This window comes from Pholcus phalangioides, unplaced genomic scaffold (assembly GCF_987345545.1).
Source record: "Pholcus phalangioides strain wild (caught in Gottingen) unplaced genomic scaffold, Ppha-v1.0 ptg000007l_1, whole genome shotgun sequence".
Lineage (NCBI taxonomy): Eukaryota > Metazoa > Arthropoda > Arachnida > Araneae > Pholcidae > Pholcus > Pholcus phalangioides.
This window is the reverse complement of record NW_028301600.1, coordinates 61,994,429-62,016,517: the sequence shown is the minus strand read 5'-3', so window position 1 is coordinate 62,016,517 and position 22,089 is coordinate 61,994,429. Positions and strand designations below refer to the sequence as shown.

The 22,089-nt window shown below is 38.2% G+C and overlaps 2 protein-coding genes across 5 annotated transcripts in view; one reads left to right on the top strand and one right to left on the bottom strand.

Annotated features, from left to right (window-relative positions):
* Positions 1 to 10,815, bottom strand: part of LOC149085599 (translin-like) — a 29,435-nt gene extending 18,620 nt beyond the window's left edge. Inside the window, exons 1-2 of one of the 3 annotated variants that reach the window (XM_089233738.1) lie at positions 10,094 to 10,815; positions 5,893 to 5,955 (exon numbers count right to left, since the gene is read on the bottom strand). In XM_089233738.1, the coding sequence (XP_089089864.1) occupies positions 5,893 to 5,955; positions 10,094 to 10,126 (96 nt within the window). In that variant the 5' untranslated portion in view covers positions 10,127 to 10,815. The remainder of the gene's footprint in view (positions 1 to 5,892; positions 5,956 to 10,093) is intronic. The other 2 variants (XM_089233736.1, XM_089233737.1) reach the window with 2 other exon arrangements.
* A 6,525-nt stretch (positions 10,816 to 17,340) lies between these two features.
* Positions 17,341 to 22,089, top strand: part of LOC149085598 (reticulocalbin-2) — a 39,245-nt gene continuing 34,496 nt past the window's right edge. For both annotated transcript variants that reach the window (XR_016192869.1, XM_089233732.1), the window contains exon 1: positions 17,341 to 17,592. Coding sequence is in view for 1 of the 2 variants with exons in the window: in XM_089233732.1 (XP_089089858.1) it covers positions 17,409 to 17,592 (184 nt within the window). In the remaining variant the exon portion in view is untranslated. The remainder of the gene's footprint in view (positions 17,593 to 22,089) is intronic.

Here is a 22,089-nt window from a genome sequence, read left to right as displayed (position 1 = left end):
GATATTTCGAACCGGGCAAGCAACTCCCATAAGGGACGTTGCAATCAGAAGCGGGTGTGGCCACCGTAGTCCGACCAATCAGGTGCCGTTATCTCTAGCTGCGCTGGTCGTCGGCAGAGCTGTTCCCACCCGCTACTGGGTGGCCTTGAAAACTCTATAAAGAAATCTTTCGTCCCCGACACGCCTTGTTTTCTTTTCCTTTTTTTCAGGGACTTTCTTTCAGCATCAATTACCATTCATCAACCTAAGAGCCCTTTCACACGAAGCAGATGCGGACGCGGGTCCGGAAGAAGTTTTAACAATTGGAATATACTGAGCCTTTCAGACGAGCCGAAATATCTCCGCACCTAGGAAATGTTCATGCGAGTCCGGACGTCGTCCGCATGTGTCAAAACCTATGTGCTGGCTCCGCATCTGCACATAGAAGTTTTGACAATACGTTTATTCGGAGCTATTCACACGATGCGGAGCGAATTCGTCCACATCTTTGGCTACTTTTTAACGGAATTTTGCACGGAATTTTTTTAATTATTTTGACATAAATACCCTTAAAAACACCATATGAGGGTCCCTGTTCATCAAATATGATGTACCCACATACGTCTACCCCTTTGTTTCCTTCTGAGATTGAGATATAGCAACTTTAACTGCCTTTTGTCCATACTTTACAATTTTATACAATAAAACCTGCCAACAACGGCCACTGAAGATACCAAAATTATAAGCCGATCTGTTCATTACGAATATTTAATTAACTACATACTTTAATAACTTTCAAATTTAATTTAAAAATTTTAATTTTTTTCTTTTTAAATTTTTAAAATTATTTAAAAAATATAAATATTTGAAATATTGCTTTAAATATTTATTATTTTTCAAAATTCTTAATCTTTTAATTTTTTTAAACTTTAAAAAAAAAAAACTTTTATTAAACAATGTTATCCACGTACGGTGTTCACTCAGGGCCGGATAAAGACATTTGAAGATCCTAGCACTTGAATATTTTTTGTGGTTTCCCCCGATACCTATATACTCGAATATTTTACTTGATATTCAGTCTATAAACTTAAAAAAATGAAATTTTATATTTCAGAAGTGACTAATCTAAGGATGGGATTTCACTATAATAGGTATATGAAAGTTATTTTATAAAACTTGAAAAAAGCAACTAATGAATTTATCGGTAGCGTTTGCTCAAATGGAACCGATAAATTTATTAGTTGCTTTTTTTAAAAGAATTATTTTAAAATTTTTATAGTGTAATCCGGACTTAAGGCCGGGATTATACTATAAAGTTGTATAAAAGATATTTTATAAAAGTTGAAAAATTCAACCAATAGGCACAAAGGTTGCATTCAATCAAATGCAACCAGTGATCTTATTGGTTGAATTTTTCACATTTTATCAAAGAGCTTTTACAAAACATTTATAGTGTAATCCTGGCCCAAGGCTGATATTACACTTTAAAACTTTGATAAAAATTCTTTTATAAAACTTGAAAAATATAACCAATAAACACATCTATTACATTCGAGCGAACTTAACTGATCCGCCTATTGGTTGCATTTTCAAGTTTTATAAACAAACTTTTATAGTGTAATCCCGGCCTAAGACAGAATTGTGATGTGAATATTTCTAAGCACAGACATTTTGAAAGTCTCTGCCCCTCCCCTTTTTTTCTACTCGAAAATTCTTTGATATCTCCTGAATTATTTTTTTTTTGGAACATCGAATGTTTTGGATGTTTTTTGAATTTTTCTTTCATAATTTTCTGAAAAAACAGTTTTTTTTTTCAAATATATTTGAAAATATTTTAAGACATTTTCTCCCATCGACTACTTGTGAGGATTGGAGTGAAGACATCTTTTGATCCATATTCTATGGGGCTCTAGACTAAACTTTTATATTTTCTTTCTGAAGACATATTTAATCGGAGGAAACAGTTTAAAAAACTTCAAAATACAAAGCTGCTAACGAAAAAACTTATACAATAACAATTCTACAGGAATTTCTGCAACCAAGGTCTTACCCCCAATAAATGATTGCCGATAAACGCTACGTAAACAAAGTGATGTCTTTGCCAGTTGCTTGAATGTGGTCACCAAGACTTTTTTTCCGGTTTCTCGATGGAAATGACCACTGCTATCCTCTATGGGTGTTTTTTCTAACGACGACGGCAGCCATTGACGTCACGACAACATGAAAGCTCGCGTAAAATTTAATTTTTTGCCAAAACCTGGAGAAATTTTAACAAATCTGTAGAGCAGGAGGAAGGACGAAAAATCCAGAGTCTCCTGCCTAAATCTGGAGAGTTGGCAGGTTTGTACATGACATCACGCTTTTGAGTCATATTTGACAACGTTGAGAAAATAGACAGGGCCTCTGACTAATACCAGAAACAAGAATGTAAGCTATCAGGGCGGCTCAAGACAAAATTTGTATCGGTGCGGGACTTATTTTTTGCGCCTTCTGCTTATTGCCCCCCTCCCCCAAAGCCCTACATCCTGCATCAGGGCCCCTGGGCTGGAATCTTTCGTAGGACTCAAGCCAGATTTTCCATGAGGCTCCTCGTCTACAGTTAATTTATAGTGTCAAAAAAAAGAAAAATTACTAGTATTTAGTCCCTGGCTCCCAAGCTGGAGATCTGTCAGCCCTACCCTTGAGGGTCATGCCCCTCCCTCACAACTTATCAAAGCAATTCCTAACAACAAAAAATTTCACCCTTTCACCTTGGATTTTGCGCCCCTCCATAGAGCAGACAGAAAAATTTTCTTTGATTTTTTTTGGCTAATGGAACTTTTTTTTAACCATTCAACTCGGATTAGCATCCCCTCTTGTACGGCACCCCATGCAGCCGCAATGGGTCGCCCTGTACTCTATCACGATAAGTGTACATTTTGGTTTGCTCACCCATGGCCCCCACAAGGGCGGAGCTGACAGGGCCTGGGACAATTCTCATATTTTTTGACTTTTTCACGCCATAAATTAACTATAGAAGGGCCCATGTCTGAGGGACCAGCAAAAGATCCCAGCCTAGGGACCCTGCTCGAGGAAAAGGGGCACGCCCTCACCCAGAATTTGTTCCACAATAGTCAAATGAAAGCAAAGAAAAAATTCGGCTTTTCATTTGTCTGGTCCCTGGAGTTACCAGAAACTTTGAAAAATAAAAATAACCTCGTTATAAATCATCTTTACAGGATAAGTGATGATGGCTCACAAAAATAAATGCTATTTCAAGGATTAAGTTATCTGACATTAAGAATGGTAAAATAATTCTGGAATAAAAAATCTACTTCAAAAGCGAGACGTATGGTCACGCCCCATACATATATGGTCACATTTTACATGGTAAACAATGATGTGCAGCTTTCTTTGAAAAAAACCAGGTTTATCTCAACCTCCCCTTTAATGAAGCTCGGTCAGCCTCCAGCCAGGGTCGCCATTAGGGGCGTCATATGAGGCTTCGCACCAGGACAGCAGGTGAGCTTGAGCCGCCCCTGAATAATAGTGAAATTGGCAATCAATGTTCTAATGTAGAACTTTTGTTTTTTTAAATAAACACTATTACATACACGTAACACCAAAAATATTTGGTATTGCCCAGTAAATGCAAAAAATATAACAGTACCTTTATCAGTATTTTTCAAGGACCTTATCACTACTGTGTTGAACCATACATACAACTAGTAAATATTTTTTCATTTTCTCGTTCATTTGCATATTCCGATGTTTGTGTCGTTCTGATTGATAGACGTGGATCTTGGCCAACAAAACTTTAGTCTTTTCACCCCTTTATATACGGGCTTTTGGCAACAAATTAGACAATGTGCATTTGAACTAGCAAAGATAAATCTCAAAAAGTGTTATTGTTAACATACAGGAAATGAAGGAAATGAGGAGCAGGTTTTCCCATTTGTTCTCCCTCTCACAGCCACCTTTCCCTGTGTATGTAATACTATATATACCTGTATATTTTACTCCTCACACCATAATGAGGCAGAAAAGAAAAAAGATAATGCTGAGGTAAAGGAAAAGAAAAAAACAATTTTCATTTACAGGGTTACCAATGAGGTCTCCAAAGGGAGATGTGGTGCAAATATATTTCTTACATTTATAAAGATACAAAATAATCTCACCCCTGCACACATTAAGGGGTATATAACCCTAGGATTAAGAATTTTAAAAATTTCTATAACGGGTCAACTTGAGAAGTCATTGATAATTTTTATCACATCACAGTAATTTTCTGCACAGGATGGCTAATTAGACCATCAGACCAGACACGACCCAGGCTGTGTCCCTCCCGGGATATAAGCCTTTTACCCATGTGGGTTGCATCATGCTGGGGAGGCTAATTAGACCGGAACCAACAGTTTATTGCCAAACTTAAACAGCAGCGTTGAACTTTTTTTCCCCCATACATCTCGTCAAGTTGTTAGTGTGCTAACCACTTTCTGGGGGGGGGGGGATTTCCTGTAATAGAAATGTGGTCATTTTATCACTATTTCTGTTGTACCTCCGAATCAGGAAAGCTTCTGACAAGGAAAAAATGGGTATTGAACTGGTGACACTTCTGAATATCCTTTGATACCATAGACTAGTATCTTATCAACCTGGTACCACACCCACTCAAGAAGTCAATACACAGGAAAAAATAGCCTAAATTATGCTAAAATTCTTCAATATTAATTGTTTAATTTATTAATGCAAGTCCAACTATTTAGATGTTTACTATTTTGTGTTAACTTAACAAAAAAACACTAAGCTAAGTTTACTTTTGTAGGCCAATTAAGAAGTGTAAGCTGTGTTAGCCTCTTCTTAATAAGTATATATGTTATGGTAAACGTGATAAATCGCCAGTTGTTATGCATAATTCTCAAACGGGATTGGAAAGTTTTATAAAAATGGAAGAAATCACGTGGAAATACCACTTGGAAAGTTTAGCTCATAGGTGATGCATACACTACACATATACACTGAAGTGCCAAAAGTCATGGGATACCTCTTAATATCGTGTGGGACGTCCTTTTACCTGGCGAAAAGTAGCAATATTAAGAGGTATCCCATGACTTTTGACACTTCAGTGTATTTTGCCATAAAAATTGAATTAAATCAAAATAAGTGTAGAAAAGATAGAAACAGAGGCGGATTTAATGGCGAGGACACCGGGCACGTGCCTTGGACCCTGCAAAACCCATATTTTACACTTTTTTATAGTTTAAGGGGGGCCCAATATTTTCTTCTATGCTGGGGCCTCAATTAACCTTAATCCATCTCTGGATAGAATTTTTTTTACCTGCCTTAAAAATTTAACAATGAACTAATAATTTATCATATTTACGAATACAAGCTAGGGTTTATATATAACCAGTAAATATTATAAATGTACAATATTTATCAAACTTACCAAAATGGTTCGCAATTAGGCATAATCATCCCATTTACCATAACCTATACTCTCTTGAATTATGTTAGAGTGGTGTTATGTTTCTGGAATTGTGCAGGGCCTGATTGTTGACTGGCCTAACACACCTGATTCAGTAAGAAAATTATATTATGATCTGTTTTATGCATTAATTTAATGATTTTCTTTATGATCAAATTGGAATTGGATGCTTGACTCGTTTAACATTAATTCGTTGTTTTATGAAATAACACCTTTTAAACATGGTGGAAATGGTCTGTTTTCTGTCTGCATCTTGTATCAAATTAATTGAACTTGTTATCGTAACTGGTGTGATACAATGGGCATTCTGATTCAGACCTAGGATATATTATTTATCATTCCTTGAAAATGTGTTTTCCCATACCTTTAACATGTGTCTAATGCTCTGTTTGATGTCATTCTTAACTCCTATATTCACTAAAAGCAATGACAAGTTTAATACTTACAGGGTTTTTCCATTCAATCTGCTGGCCTAATGACTTCAAATACTTAAAATATTCAGGTCCAACCTATGCACAGACAAAAATATAAGAGAAACCATGTTGAAAACAATTAACAATTTATGTGCTGAAAAGCATGTGTTTTATTTCAATAATGAATTGCTAGTAGTACACTGCGAAATGAAAAAAAAAAATTTATCCTATGTTGATAATTTTTTCTCACACCACCATCATTATTTTCTGCATACAAGAGATAATTAGACTGGGACATACGGTATACCGCCGAATCTGGTAATGCACTGCTAAACCCTCAGTGGGGGACTTCCTGCAACAACAATGTGTTCAGCAGTCATTTTGTTGCAGTTTCTGCTGTACTAAAATCTCGTGTTCCTGTGCCATTTTTATGTAATAAGTGAAATATGAATACATTTATCCACGCACAATTTTTTAATTGTCTTTAAAAAAAACTTTATTGAAAATTACAAACACAAAAATAGTTTTACACACACAAGATGCAATCCATTGTCTAACTTCTGTGGGTTAGAACAATACCAACAATTAATATTTAAAATCTTCAAAAATGAAAAGTGCTCATTTAAATCTTCAATCGACAATGTATAAACCTATTACTGGTGGCAAAACAACTCTAAAGATTCAACAGAAGTCTATTTAGTCATCAAAAGACAATTTTTTTCAATAATGTTGTCAAACAACTACAGTGCTAAAAATGTTAGAAATATGATTATTATTCCAACAGCTGCTATTATGTATAGCAATGCATATGGATTATACTCACTGCCTACTATCACTATAACGCCTGATTCCTATTATAATAATACCTCGGTATAGCATCACCGCTGAGGACCGACCAAAAGTGACTTCGCAAGTGGGATGACTTAATAACAAGTATAATTTCGCAAGTAAATACATGCTCTGGTAATGCACATATAAGAAAATTCACTATTGAAATTTGTTTTGCACACAGAAATAGCAGGTTAGTCTAAAATTTATATAGAAAAAAATTGATTTTTTTTTAACTTTTTAAAATATCAAAGAAACAGACAATTTGTCTCGAAATAGTTGGGATATTTAATGGAAAAGTAAAGAAATAGCCATAATTCATAAACACATTTATAACTTACATTATTACATATTTCTATTAAAAAAGCCAAACATAGTCTGCCCTCCCAAATGCTGGTCTACACCCTTCTGGAAAATTGGGGTGAATCACTTAAAAAGAAATGAATGGGAAATAGAAGAAAACCCAAGAAAAGATGAAATGGCTTCGTTCCATGCAAGTCAAGCTTCTGAAAGAACAGAACTTTAATAATGCACATGCTTTAAGAAGGCTCACAAGGTGACTTTGTGAGCGGTTTTGTAATTTGAACATGACGTGAAACACTGGAAAGTTTAGCAAAAAATTCCTATTCTGTCTGCTCAGATATTAAAAAACTGATGTTATAAGCAAGGTGACATTAAAGGCCTATTTATCCGCGCTAAAATTTACTTAACTACTAAATCACTCAAGCTGTCAAGTGCTCTAAAATTTGTCCCAACGTACGCAATGAAATGATAAATACTCATTCAATAATATGAGACTACTCCCAATGGCACATGCACATCATGCCTTTTTAATCAAAAAAATAGATCAGACTCTATTTTCCACTAAACCAGTAAATTATTAAATCATTTACCAAGCAAGTGAACTACCCAAAAAAAAAGGCACCCTTAACACATAGGCAGAGATAGACTTGGAAGTCTGGGGGGGAAGTGTTCATTATTGCTGGAGGCACGATGTCAATTCATATATACATTAGATCATAATGCGACTCCACCTTTGACGCTGGGGGAAATGCCTCTCCCCCCCCCCCCGTATCTCTGCCCATGCCTTAACATCTACATACATTTTGTAGTACAAAATGTAATTGTAAAAAATATTTAAAAAAAAATTACCATGCCAGATATAGCTAATTGTAAACGAATGGCTGAAAACTTTAATGTAGATTTCATAAATCAAAATTTAAATAAGCAGTCCAATGTAGGAGCTTCTTTAAACTTTGAAAATAATGCATCGATATCTTCAATGATGATAACCGCATTGAAAATAATGATCTAGACCAGTGATTCCCATACGTGGTGTTAACGTCCCCTGGGGGGGTGATGAAACGTTCCTGGGGGACGGTAGAAGCTACGAGTATAACATAGGATCCTATGGGTTAGATTGTGTTGGGGGCGATGGGAGAAAACAATTTCTGAAGAAGGGGGCGATGGGACAGAAAAGGTTGGAAAGCTATGATCTACACCAATCTATGTATATAATAATCTCCAAACTGAATGAACATAAATACAAATACAACGCCACAACAGGCAAATTGCCCAACGAGGTGGCTGACTTAAGAACATCATGGATCCCCAAGCCCCTACCTACTACTGCTACACCACACATGCACCCCCCCCACCCCCGCGGAACCCTCCAACGAATCTGTACATGCGGGAATGTGCGTGTACGTGTAGTGCAACCTGACGTAAAGTTTGTTTCTGTGTAATGCTTGTTATGTGTAGTGCTGTCATCTGCCCCCAGTTTTACTAACTATGAGTGAAGTGTTATGGTTGAATGATTTACCGTTGTAGGACTGTTGCTCTCTGTGGCGAGACTTTTTAACGGGGAGATCGGCTCGCATTTGCGCCTTGAAGTTGGGAACCACAGAAAACCAACTTCAGCCGACCACCACTGTGGGGTTCGAACCTGGATCCTCGCATCACGAGTCCGGCACTATAACCACTCGACCACCACAGTGGCTGGCGACAAGATATGGCATTACAGCAAAAATTATCAAAATTATAGACAAATATCTCAATAATCTGTTATTGTACCTGATTAATACATAACTAATTGAATTAATTTTTTTATCCAGAACTTAAAGTATCTTTTGTATACCCAATTTTTAAAAAAGTGGTCTATAGTTAGATAAAAGGTTTTGGTCAATCTCAGTACTCCCTATTTTTTCAAAACTAGTTGAAAAAAGCATGAAAATAAAAGTGATTAATCATTTAAAATCGCAGACTATTTCGCTGAGAATCAATATAGATTTCAAACAGGAAAAAGCACTGAAATGGCAATCGCAAAAGTAAGTGAATACCTAAATCAAAGTTATTGTAACCAAAGGCGTATTTACTGTTCTCCCATTCTATTAAAATATTCTTGACTACTTATTTCTTGAATTCACCATTCTGTGCAATACTTGGCTTGGCCTCCCGCTCCTGTACATATGCCTGTAAGTCACTCTGAGTCAATCACATGCTGGCATACTGTTTTGATTACTCACATGCTCACACAATCTCTGTGTCCCCCTTTTGGTCATTCACATGCTTGTACACTGTTCTGGTCACTTGCATACATTCTAGACTACGATTTTGATTGCTCACTGACGTGGTGTGGTCCCTCACTCTTTAGGTTTCTCTTTTGTACATTCATGTGCTTGCACACACTTTATGCTTTTCATCGCTAACTGACAAGGTTCCTCACTCTGTAGGTCTTTTTTTTGGTCATTAACATGCTTGCACTTGCAACTCTTTTAGTCAATCACATGCTTGCACCCATTCTAGGTCACACTTTTGATCACTCAATGACCTGTTCTCTTGCTTTGTTTTGGTCATTCATGTGCTTGCACATGCTGTAGGTCAGGGCTTGACAAATCCCCCGTGCCAGGTCACCATGGCGACTAAAAAATTGGCATTGGTGTTTATATATTGGCATTTATATGTTTGATTATTAAATTAGAGTGTTACGACAATATAATTTTTTGAAAATTGTGTCAGAGTGCCTACCAACACGGAAAGGATTATTGAGTTTTGAACAAGCGGAAAAAAATATGCTTGGCACCTAAATTTTGTTTTTAATTTGCCAATCTCTGCTCTAGATCACTCACTAACCTGGTCCCTCACTCTCTAAGTAGCGATTGATTTATGATTTCGCCACACTTCTCCCATTCTACTAATTTTCTCGCCCACTCCTCGAACTTACCGCCCTGGGCTATAAGCCTGCCAAGTCCCCTGTAAATACGCCACTGACTAACTTATTCCAGGATATAATTGTCACAAATGTGAAAGAAAAATATTTTGCAAAATAAGTGAATAGTATCTCATGTTTTTCTTCACTACTTACAAATACCTGCGCCGCTCATTTGAAATAAAAAATTTTACTTACCACTAGTTTTTCAACATCTCCAGTTCCCTCCATTTCGAAAAGAAAAGGAAATAAAACTATTTTTCCCGCGTAAACTCTAGTGTAAAACAGGATTCATGTGTATAAACTAGGGCAGTGTTTCCCAAAGTGGGCGATGGAATGGTCTAAGGGGAAGCAATAGAACCTACTGATTTAACATAGGATCCTATAAGTTTACTTGAGTAGAGGGGCGATGAGAGAAAAAAATTTCTGAGAAGAAGGGGGCGAGAGATGGAACAGAAACTTTGGGAGCTTCGATGTTTGGGAGACTATCTTCTTCTTCTTTAATTATACAGAGCTTTATGCCTTTGTGCCATCCCCTGTTTGAGAAAAATATTCCAAAAAGCATAGGACACATCGAGAAGAAATATAAAATTTCTCCTCTAAGATAGGACATGTCATATAAAAATATACTAGCAGAAAGCAACCGTGTGTGTGTGTATGTGTGAAGCCGGGTTTTCCTAGGAATATGTTTTTTGCGCCGCATGAACCAAATTAGACCATTTTGCGAAGGCAGAAACGTGTTACATAACCACGCTACGCGTTTGTGTTTTTCTAGCGTGGCGCATCAGATCAGGGCGGCTATATTATAGTATATGGCCTTGGCATCAGCTACTCTGTCGTCTGCATGCTCTGGTTTGAAGGGAAGGGAAAGAAAACACACGAGTGAAGACAACATCGGCAACACGACGCATTTGACTCCTCCAGAAGCAGTCGGCCAATCGCGCCCGACGTAAAGCGCTGTCGTGAGCCGTATTGCGCTCTGTAGGAAAACAGTCGTGCTGCTTTTCTTGTTGGTGAGTGGAGGGCGTGTCTCGCTCTGCGATTCACGTTGGCTCGGTACAGGAAACCTGCTCCTAGAAAAACCCGGCTTGAACACGGAAAAAGTAGGAATTCAAACATTTTTTCATCTTCTCTCTTCTTGAGAACGATAGAGAGGAAAAAACACAACAAAAACCAGTTAAAGACAGAAAAAGAAACAAAGGCACAAACAATATATATACACTGAAGAGCCAAAAAAACTGATACACCTGCCTAATATTGTGTAGGGGCCCCGCGAGCCCGCAGAAGTGCCGCAACACGACGTGGCATGGACTCGACTAATGTCTGAAGTAGTTTTATTGTCTTTTATGTGCCGTTTCCGGTAGTGAATCATGAGCTGAACGATAATTATTAACTAATTTATTACGGAACAATATTTACAACTGATTCCCGACATGTTGTCATTCCCTTGAAGTGTTGCCACCTTCGTACATCATAATACTGTATTTTCTGGTGTTGCCAGATACATAACAGTAGTGCTGGAGGTAATTGACACCATGAATCCTGCAGGGCTGTCCATAAACCCGTAGGAGTAAGAGGGGGTGGAGATCTCTTCTGAACAGCACGTTGCAAGACATCCCAGATATGTTCAATAATGTTCATGTCTGGGGATTTTGGTGGCCAGCGGAAGTGTCTAAAGTCAGAAGAGTGTTCCTGGAGCCACTTTGTAGCAATTCTGGAAGTGTGGGGTGTCGCATTGTCCTGCTGAAATTGTCCAAGTCAGGCGGAATGCACAATGGACATGAATGGGTGCAGGTGATCAGACTGGATGCTTACGTACCTGTCACCTGTCAGAGTCGTATCTAGACGTATCAGGGGTCCCATATCACGCCAACTGCACACGCTCCATACCATCACAGAGCCTCCACCAGCTTGAACAGTCCCCTGTTAACATGTAGGGTCCATGGATTCATGAGGTTGTCTCCATACCCGTACACGTCCATCAGCTCGAAGAAATTGGAACCGAGACTCGTCAGACCAGGCAACGTGTTTCCAGTCCTCAACAGTCCAATGTCGGTGTTGCCGGGCCCAGGCGAGGCGTAAAGCTTTGTGTCGTGCAGTCATCAAGGGTACACTTCGGCTCCGAAAGCCCATATCGATGATGTTTCGTTGAATGGTTCGCACGCTGACACTTGTTGATGGCCCAGCATTGAAATCTGCAGCAATTTGCAGAAGGGTTGCACGTCTGTCACGTTTAATGATTCTCGTCAGTCGTCGTTGGTCCTGTTCTTGCATAATCTTTTTCCGGCCGCAACGATGTCGTAGATTTAATTTTTTACCGGATTCCCGATATTCACGGTACACTCGTGAAATGGTCGTACGTGAAAATCCAAATTTCATCGCTACCTCGGAGATGTTATGTCCCATCTCTCGTGTGCCGACTATAACACCACGTTCAAACTCACTTAAATCTCGATAACCTGCCATTGTATCAGCAGTAACCGATCTAACAACTATGCCAGACACTTGTTGTGTTATATAGGCGTTGCCGACAGCAGCGCCGTACTCTGATTGGTTCCATATCTCTTTATTTGCATACGCATGCCTGGACCAGTTTTTTTGGCTCTTCAGTTTATATATATATATAAAATTCACGAGAAACGTTGACAATGGGTAACAAAATTCTCAAAGCAACTGATAATAATCTCAGGCTTGCCTGAACAGAATTCAGACCAACAACTAACTGGTGGGGGAAAGAGAATTAAAGGTCGAGAAACGTACATAAGAGAATCTGATACAAGAAAACAAAAAGTGAGAGGATGTTTGAGGTATATTACATTGTAGACAGAGAGGGTTAGCCACTTTCCTAATACGGGAGGAAATCATTCAAGGGGGCTCTACTGCAAATGAGTTTGTAAAAAATACATTCCTACCTTCTACTCGAAAAGAGAGAGGAGAAGTTCTAGCAGCAGTTATATAAAAGGAGCTAAACTCAGGAATAGATAAGAAAAGAGCATTACGAATATTTTCCTTGAAATGGCGGGAGTAAAGTGAACGAATGCCTTCCACATAAAGGGTAGAGGGTAGTAGATCAACAGTGGAAGAAGCTACAGTTCGAACATGATTGCCAATTATCTCATTAATGGCAATACCCGAATGGCCTGGAATCCAAATTAATGACATGCTATTTACCATACAGCTAGTACCATGGGCGGAGATACGGGGGGCGCAGGGAGGCATTGCCCCCCCCCCAGCGTCGAAGGTGGAGTCGACTGAACTAATGTATATATGAATTGACACATCATCACCATCGTGCCCCCCCCCTTTCCCCCAGCAATAATGGCCGCGTGCCTCCAGACTTCCAAGTTAGTCTGGCCTCCGCCTATGGTTAGTATGAACAAGTTGAACATAAAAGAGATGAGTCACCGTTGACGAATGAATAGAGAAATTATCAAGAGCCATAATGACTGATTTGGAATCCGTACATATGAATATTGCAGCATTAGAAGATTAAAGGAAGGTTCTGAGACCTAAGGTAATAGCTAGAGCCTCCGCAGTGAAGACTGAGTAGTCTTTATTAATGAACCATGATCTGATAACTTTGGTGGCAGAGCAGAAAGCACCACAAACCACTTAGGATGATTTAGACGCATCTGTAGCGATTACATGAGCATTAATCGACAGTGAATGCAGGGCCGGTCTTAGACCTAGTGGCGCCCGGTGCGGAAACAGTAGTCAGCGTCCCCCCAGGCGTGAATCCAGAGTGTCAAGTCAGAGAAGGCAATTTTTGTTAGTCATTACTGTCCCGTATTTTACGGGACCCACATCAGAAGATACCTTCAATTCTTGTAATACTCCTCACAACACAGGAAAATACCTTTGCTCTCGTTAATAGAAAAATTAGGTGACCGAGGGCGATCCCCCTCCATTATTTTTTACTGCACAACAAAAAAGAAAGAAATTGCGTCTCCCCCAAAATCTCCTGCAAGGGTAAATGAAAAGAGCTCGAGAGAGAGAGAGAGAGAGCGTGTATTTTTATGTCACCAAAATCGCTATGTACTGTACGTATATAGGTGCACTGTCCATCGATTCTTTTCTTTGAGAAAAATAACCGTAATATTATATACACACAAAACTCCAATTTTTTTCTCATCTCGGTCATGTTTCATGTATACTTTATAGTTATTTTCTTTAAATAGGTATCTTAAAGATATTTTTCTAGTAATGTATATTTAACGCGCCCCTTCCCATTTGGCGCCCGGTGCAACTGCACCGATCGCACTGCCATAAGACCGCCCCTGAGTGAATCAATATACTCTTGAAACATTGATTGGTAAGGGATGATAGAGTTAGGTCTTTGAAAATTCAGACCCTCAGATATGAAATAAATATTCAAGGGTATCCACGGCCAGAAGGAATAAATTGGGCCCAATATGGACATATGGGAAAAACCAATGGTATTATTGAACTGTGCCACTTTCCTTGCCAAAGATGGAGAGAGACGACGGAAGCCCGAATCCATAAGGCTGGAATGCCCCTGCATGGGAGAGGCGAAGGCAGAAATACAAGATAAACCAATTCTGAAGAGAATAGAATCCTGAAAAGAGGTTAAGGCGAGAATGGTTCTGAGTTTATCAATGCAAGTTGAAGCAGAAAGCCCTGAAAATAGATCTCATCGAGGAGTTATAGATGGTTTTGATCTTGGTGTGTGTAGATTTGGCTGCATTAAACCAAACAACTGCCCCGTAGCCGATGGTACCTCCAATAATGCTCACGAGCACAGGTTTGAGGAATTCACAAGGAATGTTTCTTGAGGCGTGAGAGATGGAGCGACAAATGTTTAAAGATAAAGTGCTCTTAGAACGCAGAAATAATAATTGTTTTTTCGTGAGAAAATAGAAAATTTAGATTTAGATAGAGAAATGCACAAGCCACTATCTTCAGACCATCTGAGAATGTTAGGCATGGTATTCATCAACCTGGACTCAGTATACTTCCCATCTAACGCATTCATTTGGAGAAAAATGTCATCTGCATCAGCCCACGGGCACTACCACCCCCCCCCCCATGCTTATAAAAGGATATCTGAGCGAAACTGACGTCTAGCGCTCACGATTACTATAGGTGTCCATTCTGAGAGCGCATGCGTATTAGTATTAGAGGCAAGTAGATGTTCGAAAATCGGTATATTTAATCATGACCGGCTAGCCGAAACAGTTGAGCAGTTGGTACGACGACGATACAGAATCGAAGTTAAACGGAAGGTTGATGGTTCGAAGCCATCTTCCTCCCCTTCCTTACTTTATTTCTTCTGATGATTCTTTGGGTTTTCCTCCAAATACACGGAGGGAAACGATTCTTATTTTAGCAATGGAGGGAACCACTGACTGTGTGTGTGTGTGTGATATTCGGATTACGGTATTGTTTCGGATAATTTTACACAAGACTTCGAGATTGCAAAACAAGAAGCGGTTCGACGAACAAACACAGATTTATTTACAGAACAGCAATTTACAACCTAATCAGAGAGCTAACAACTTTCTCGCAAAGTTAAATCACAACTGACTTTTCATCCAGTCTCTCTCTATAATATTCGAACCTTTTCTCACAACAACTCCCTACTATTTAAAGGTCTGTCGAAACTTCGAGAGAAAGTACGGGGGTGTTGAACCACTGTCTGGAGGGGCGGGACCTTCTAGAATGTTCCCACCAGTTCTCCACCAATAGCAGGTATTTCCGCCAAACCGAAACCTGTATCAACCGATTTCGATATTTCTGAGAGCCATTGAAAAACGAGAAAAATAATTTTACAATACAATCACAAACTTTCATTTTACTATGCGAAAAGTAATAAAACGTGTGTATGTGGTGGGGCGCTGGCTGATATACCATCACTGCAGCAAGAACATCGAGACCCACACATCTCCGGAAATATCGGGACATTTAATAACAGCTTTTTCAGTGCAAGTGAAAAATAAAAATATAAATATAATCATTCAAAAAATTGAGGATGTAAGGTAAAACGGGGAAAAAAACCGTTGTGGACGGGATTCGAACCATGAACCTTTCGGTTGCCTTCGATACTACGTTGTCGTCATAACAATTGCACAACAGTTGCTGTTAGCCTATCGTAATTACATATATCAGTTCTCGAACATCTATTTGTTTTTAATGCGCATGCTCTATCAGAATGGACACCTATAGTAATCGCTAGCGCTAGACGTTAGTTTCTCTCGGGTATCCTTTTATAAGTATGGAGTTAGCATTTTTGACCGCTCTTACAATTAATTCATGACCAAATAGCACATTTTTTTATTTTGATGACTGGCTATTTAAATAATATTTTTTCTACAAATAAAGCTTTCAATTACACTATGTTGGGAAAAAAGGGACTAGTTTCAGAAGCTAGCAAAGCCGTCCGTAAAACCAAGGCCATCTCAACCCATATTGGTGTGGCCCAAGGCCTCTTGTTCGCATGAGGCCCGCATGATGAGATGTGGTACCACAGTTTACAGTGTAAATAATTGAATGCAGTGTTATTATAATTAAAGTTCTCGTACACTCGAGTGGTTTTTCTTAAAACAGGTTATCTGAGTACAGTCAGATTTTTAGGATATCTTAATGAGAATGGGAATATGGATGAATGTGGGAGAAAGATTTCTGAAATAAAAAAAAATACAGTTGAATCCCATTTTAACGAACACCGTTATAACGAAAATCTCGTTTAAACGACAACTTTTCCAATCCCCAGAAAAGTTTACACAGGAACTGTAGAATAATCACTTGAAACTGCTAATTACTACATGAGTAAGTTCAACAGAATAAGGATGTGAACTTGAAAATGTGCAAAATCTTTGAGTTATTAGCGGATGAACTGCATGGTTTCAGGAGTGTTATCGTTAATTATTATTACCCGTAGATGTTTACTCAAATGCTTGGAAACTCTCTAGGTCAATCCCTCTCTGACCTAGTCTTTCTCTCTCTCTAGGTAGGGAAATCCTAACAAGCAGTCGATGGGAGAAAATACCTTTAAATGTTTTAAAGATATTTTGAAAAAGAAAAGTCTAAAAATTTAAGGTAGGTCTTTTTTGGGAAATATGAATAGTCTAGTGCGTTCACCCGGAAAGTGAGAAAGGACGTGGGTTCGATTTCCCGCAGGGGCAGTTGAATTTTCTCTTTCCTAAATATATCTTCGCATCTCAGAAAGCTGTTAAAAACCTTTGTATAAATCTACTGTTCTATTAATTTGGTGCTTCATTCCCTCGCCATAAACCATTTTTCGATGATTTTAGCAATAATTTAATTAGCAACGTTGCTTTGTTTTGACATTATTTTTGGCGACCACTGGCAATTTCCGTATTTAAAATAACACGTATTTTTCCCAGGAAAATATGGTCATTTCATGCTAACCACTCACCTGTCAAGCAGCCTGTTTTGCTTGTGCATGAAGGAAGCTTGCGTTATTTCTTCCTCCTTATGTAATAGCTCTGTATACTGTAGCTTTATATAAATATTTTGAATGTTATAGCGCGTTATGGCTGTCAAGAATTGTGAAGTTTTCATTGTGTTTGCTCTAACATTATTTTTACAGTTGGAAGCTCACGTTCACAAAGCTGCTTTAACGAAAGAAAGCGTAGGGGATGGTTATAATCGCAGAGATAGCACGCATTATAAAGAAGGAAAACATAATTATGAGTTTGATCATGAATCTGTTTTAGGTGAAACTCCATGTGTTAACTTATCTTTTTAAATGCTTCAAAAATTTGGAAATTAATTCTTGATTTTTTTTTTGTACAACTTTCTGCCCGTTGTGTTCTATTTCATTAATCTTTAAATTTGGAAGTAAAAAATTTAGATTATATTTTAAAGTCATATATTTCTAAAAATAATAGGAGGGGGGAGAGAAAATTTTTTCTCAATATACGGATTACAAATTTGATAGGCATTTTTTTTTGTTGCTATCCTTCTTTGGCCCAGGGTCGTCTGAAGAGCATCATGGACCCCAGACAAAGTGATTTTTCTGAGGCCCTACCTGGCAAATTTTCAAAACAACTAATAATCATTTTAGCCCCTGGACCGTGCCTGGGTAAGCCCATGTGTTGAGACAGCCTGCTTTGGCTAGTAAGTGGATACAGGCTCCTTGAAAAGGGGGAAGCTAATCACTGAGGGTGTGTACAGGGCTGCAACCAGGGGGGAGCAGGCGCTGGACCAGACGGGGTACCGAACTCACCCTCTAACTTGTTGCTTCTAAATAGCACGGGTGCTAAAGTATTTAGTTGCACCCCTGGGTGTATAGTGAAGGGAAGTTACCATTTATGCCAATAATGTAATTTTTTCCACTCATCGCCCTCCCCCATTTCTACCTATGCTGGAGCCTTGGGAAAAAAAAACCAGACCTTTTTTGAAGCAAACTCCTAATGTACCTAAAAAGGGAGGGGTTCAATCATGGAGGGTCACAGTAACTGGGGCAAGGGAAGACAACAAAACTTCATATGGCTGTACTGCAGTGCAAACACACTGTCTAAGTGAAACAATAAAAGTAGAGAATGCGTATACGTGCGTGAAACTGGATATTTATTTGGTGTACAGCAGAAGACTCGCAGTGATGTCATGCTCGCCTTGCCAAATCTTTTAGAGACATGTGGCACCTGACGTTTATTCAATGTATGGCAGGTTTGATTGAGTCATCTCACCAGCTTGCTGTATCTTTTGAAAATAATAAAATAATTATTACATCTATATTATAATTGGCACGATGTGATTTCGCTTTTATTTTGTCATGACAGCTCGCTTGAGGCCCGTAGCTAAGCTTTGCTCTCTGATCCACCACCCCACGCAGCAAGTGCATCATCACCCGTCCCCCCAAGTATAATTAAAATTGAATCAATTGACATGAAGGCTCACACCAAGGCGACCCTCTGGGGATGACTGGATGCTTAATATCAGCTTTTAATACAGAGCTGAATAGATAAAAACAAAGAGAATAAAATTGTAATCCAAAGAATCAAAGGTGTAAGTGGAAGAAAAAAAATTGAAAGTATAAGGTCAGAAATTATATACAGTAGAACTTGTATTAGGCGGAAACCTGTCTTCAATGGGAAAAAATCTTGGTCTTGTGATTTTAATGTTAAAATACACACACAAAAAAAAAAACTTGGATTGAATGGAATTTGTCTAACGCGGAAACAGAAAAGAAAATTGTATGCTCTTAATGGGAAGTTTCATACAAGCACTACGTATGTTTCCCAAACCAATAGGCCAGGGAATCGCACAAAAAAGTACTCCACCGAAATGTTTTTAATGAGATTTCTGCTTGCCGATGTGAGTTCTACATTTGCAAAAACTGTTTCTGTACTTGATGCTGTGATTTTAATAAGCATTATGTAGTAAGGCAATTATTTGCTTCCTGAAATTGTAATAAGACTTTTCGGCAAAGCAGGATTTTCTATGGGAGAAATCAGTGCAAGGGTCGGATTTCTAAATGATATGACGTATAAAATTACATATAAGCTGCTTTCCGTGATTGCACTGCTTAGGATTACATAAACCTGGATGACAAATATAGACACTGATTGAAAATTTTAGAGAAAGTCAAAAAGAAGAGGATGAAGACAGTGGCGTCGGAGCCGGGGGTGCTGTGGGTGCTTGAGCACCCACGGTAATTTGTGACATGGATCCGAGCACCCCCAGAATTGATCCAAAAATTAAAATTTCCGATATAAAACGAGCACCCACAGTTTCGAAACACTTTCGACGCCCCTGGATGAAGATGAGATAAATGTCGTCGTTTTCAGAAAAAAAACAGTGTATGGTGAAGTTTTATACAGATGCTGTTAAAATCTTGAAAGAACTGCAGAAATTCTGCTTTATAGTAATGTTGCAGGCATTTTTTTGTATGATTTCTCAAACAAAAATGTTAACTGAAAGTCAGGCCGCGAAGGTTGTGAACTGCATACAGAAAACTGTTATTGACCACTGGAAAAAATAAATGTATTTATGCAGTACTGTTTTTAATTTTTTACTCACTATTTGGAGATGCGAATAGGAGGCCATTCAAGTATTTCATCAACAGATTTTTAGCCCCCTCCCCCCCCCCCTGTCAGCAAACACCGGCCCCTGGTGAGAAAAATTTCGTCAGCAGCTTAGAATATTTCATATCTTGAAAAAGAGTGGTTGATGACGTAAGAAACCTTCAAACCTCCCTCCCCCCCTTGTCATCAAAAGTCAAAAAATCCGAAACCCCCTCCCCCCCTCGATGCTGACATAATACTTGAATGACCCTATAGTTAATGTATGAAATGGACTATATATAGTGTAATGTTGATAATAACTTTCACATAACTACATAACTTGCTCACTATAACTTTCATTATTGAACATGCGAATTTGCAAGCTTTGAGGGCAAAGAATAAGTCATAATTATTAGTATTTTGTTAGTAATAGAAAGCTTGGGCAATGAAAATACTTTTCCTTTATTAGTTCGAGTGTTGTTTCATTCAGAAGTCAGAGAGCACCTTGGCAATAAAGGCATGCTATCCATAGTTTTTTGGATACTGGGTAATACCCCCTAAACATTTCATTTCATACCATGCACCGCCCAGGCTCTATCGACCATTGTCAGTTTTAGCTATTTCCCCTGATGAGGGGGCTGAGCGGTGTTGGGTGCTTTATTATGCATATAAAATACAGTAAATGAATATAAACACATTATTAAAGAAAAAGTATATACAGATTTAAAAATTTCTATTATACAAAATTTATATCAGTGAGCTCTTGCAATGTCTTTGTAGCGTAATACTCCTGAACATCATGACGTTCAAGTCCTCTATATACTTCCTAACTCAACACCTAGCATTCCATTGCTTGATCAGGGGTTATGTGAACATTTATAACTCACTTTGCACATTACTCAATTATAATTGAAGAGCTTTTTAAAGAAGAGAAATTCTTTTTAATTGAAGAGAATTTTAAAAAGGGAACATTGCCACTTTTTTTCTAAAATGCACTTTTTAATGAATATTTATTAATACCGGTAGCATATCTGAATCTTTGGAATAAACTTTGTCAGATTATGCTACCAGTATTACTCGAACAAGAATATGTTTTTGGTAGAAATTACAATGCAATACTCATTTCTAACAAAAGGGAACATATCCATCTTTTTTAATACACTTCTGTATTTTTCATATCTTGATAATGGACACCCATGGGACTGAAAATTTTGTCCACGAATGAGGAGTGTCCATTAATGGATGGTAAGATACATTTAACCCTGTCAATGCAATTCAGAATTGTGTCCGTTATGGGAGGTTCCACTGCAGAATGATCATGTTCCTTATGTTAATGATGAAAGGCAGTAAGGGGTACCTTCCTGGGCTAGTTAAAACCTTCTGGAATCAACAGGTGATGTGGAAATTTCTAATTTTTCAGACCTGACCAGCTCAAATTATAATGAAAAGGTAACATTTTCACTAATTTTCTTTCAAAACAGAACATTTCCAAAATTCAAATGTGGATAACTCTCAAATGTTGATCAAGAATCATAGTACAGTAGACTCTCGCTAATCTGGTACATATCAGCCCAAGGTGTGCCAGATTATGGAAATCACCGGATTACTGGAAATCATTTGAAAAAGCCCATTCAAATAATATAGACTACTACACACAGACATACAGTGACATGTTTTCCTCTTTTATGATCAAGGAAAACTACTGGATTGGCCAGATAGATTATTGAGAATCTACTGTATTTAAATATTCTACCATTTCTATGTGCTACCTGTTGAGCTATTTTCTACTTTTGTAAAGCAAACGTATTCCTCTGGAATAGGTGTTTACTTCTACTGTGCATTTAGCAAAAGGGGGGGGGTGTCCCCTTTTGAAAATAAGCTCCTCAATTGTGCAGGTAATCAAGGAAAATGTAAATGCAAGAAACGTCTTAACTAGTCATCTGGCCAATTAATTTCTCCCTTTTCCCTTTTTTAAAAGTTTGAAGCTAATAAAATATATTTTCCTTATTGAAAAGTTTTATGAACATTGAAACTGACTTTGTCATGTTCTTAACTGTGTTTTTAAATCATCTGCAAAAAAAATTGTAATTGAAATATTGTTCCAGAGCCACTCTTAGCATCTGGAACTGGCTCATGATAGTATACGCATAATACCAATTACTACCAATAAACTAATTATTACTTCCTCAAGCCGGATTAAAAGAT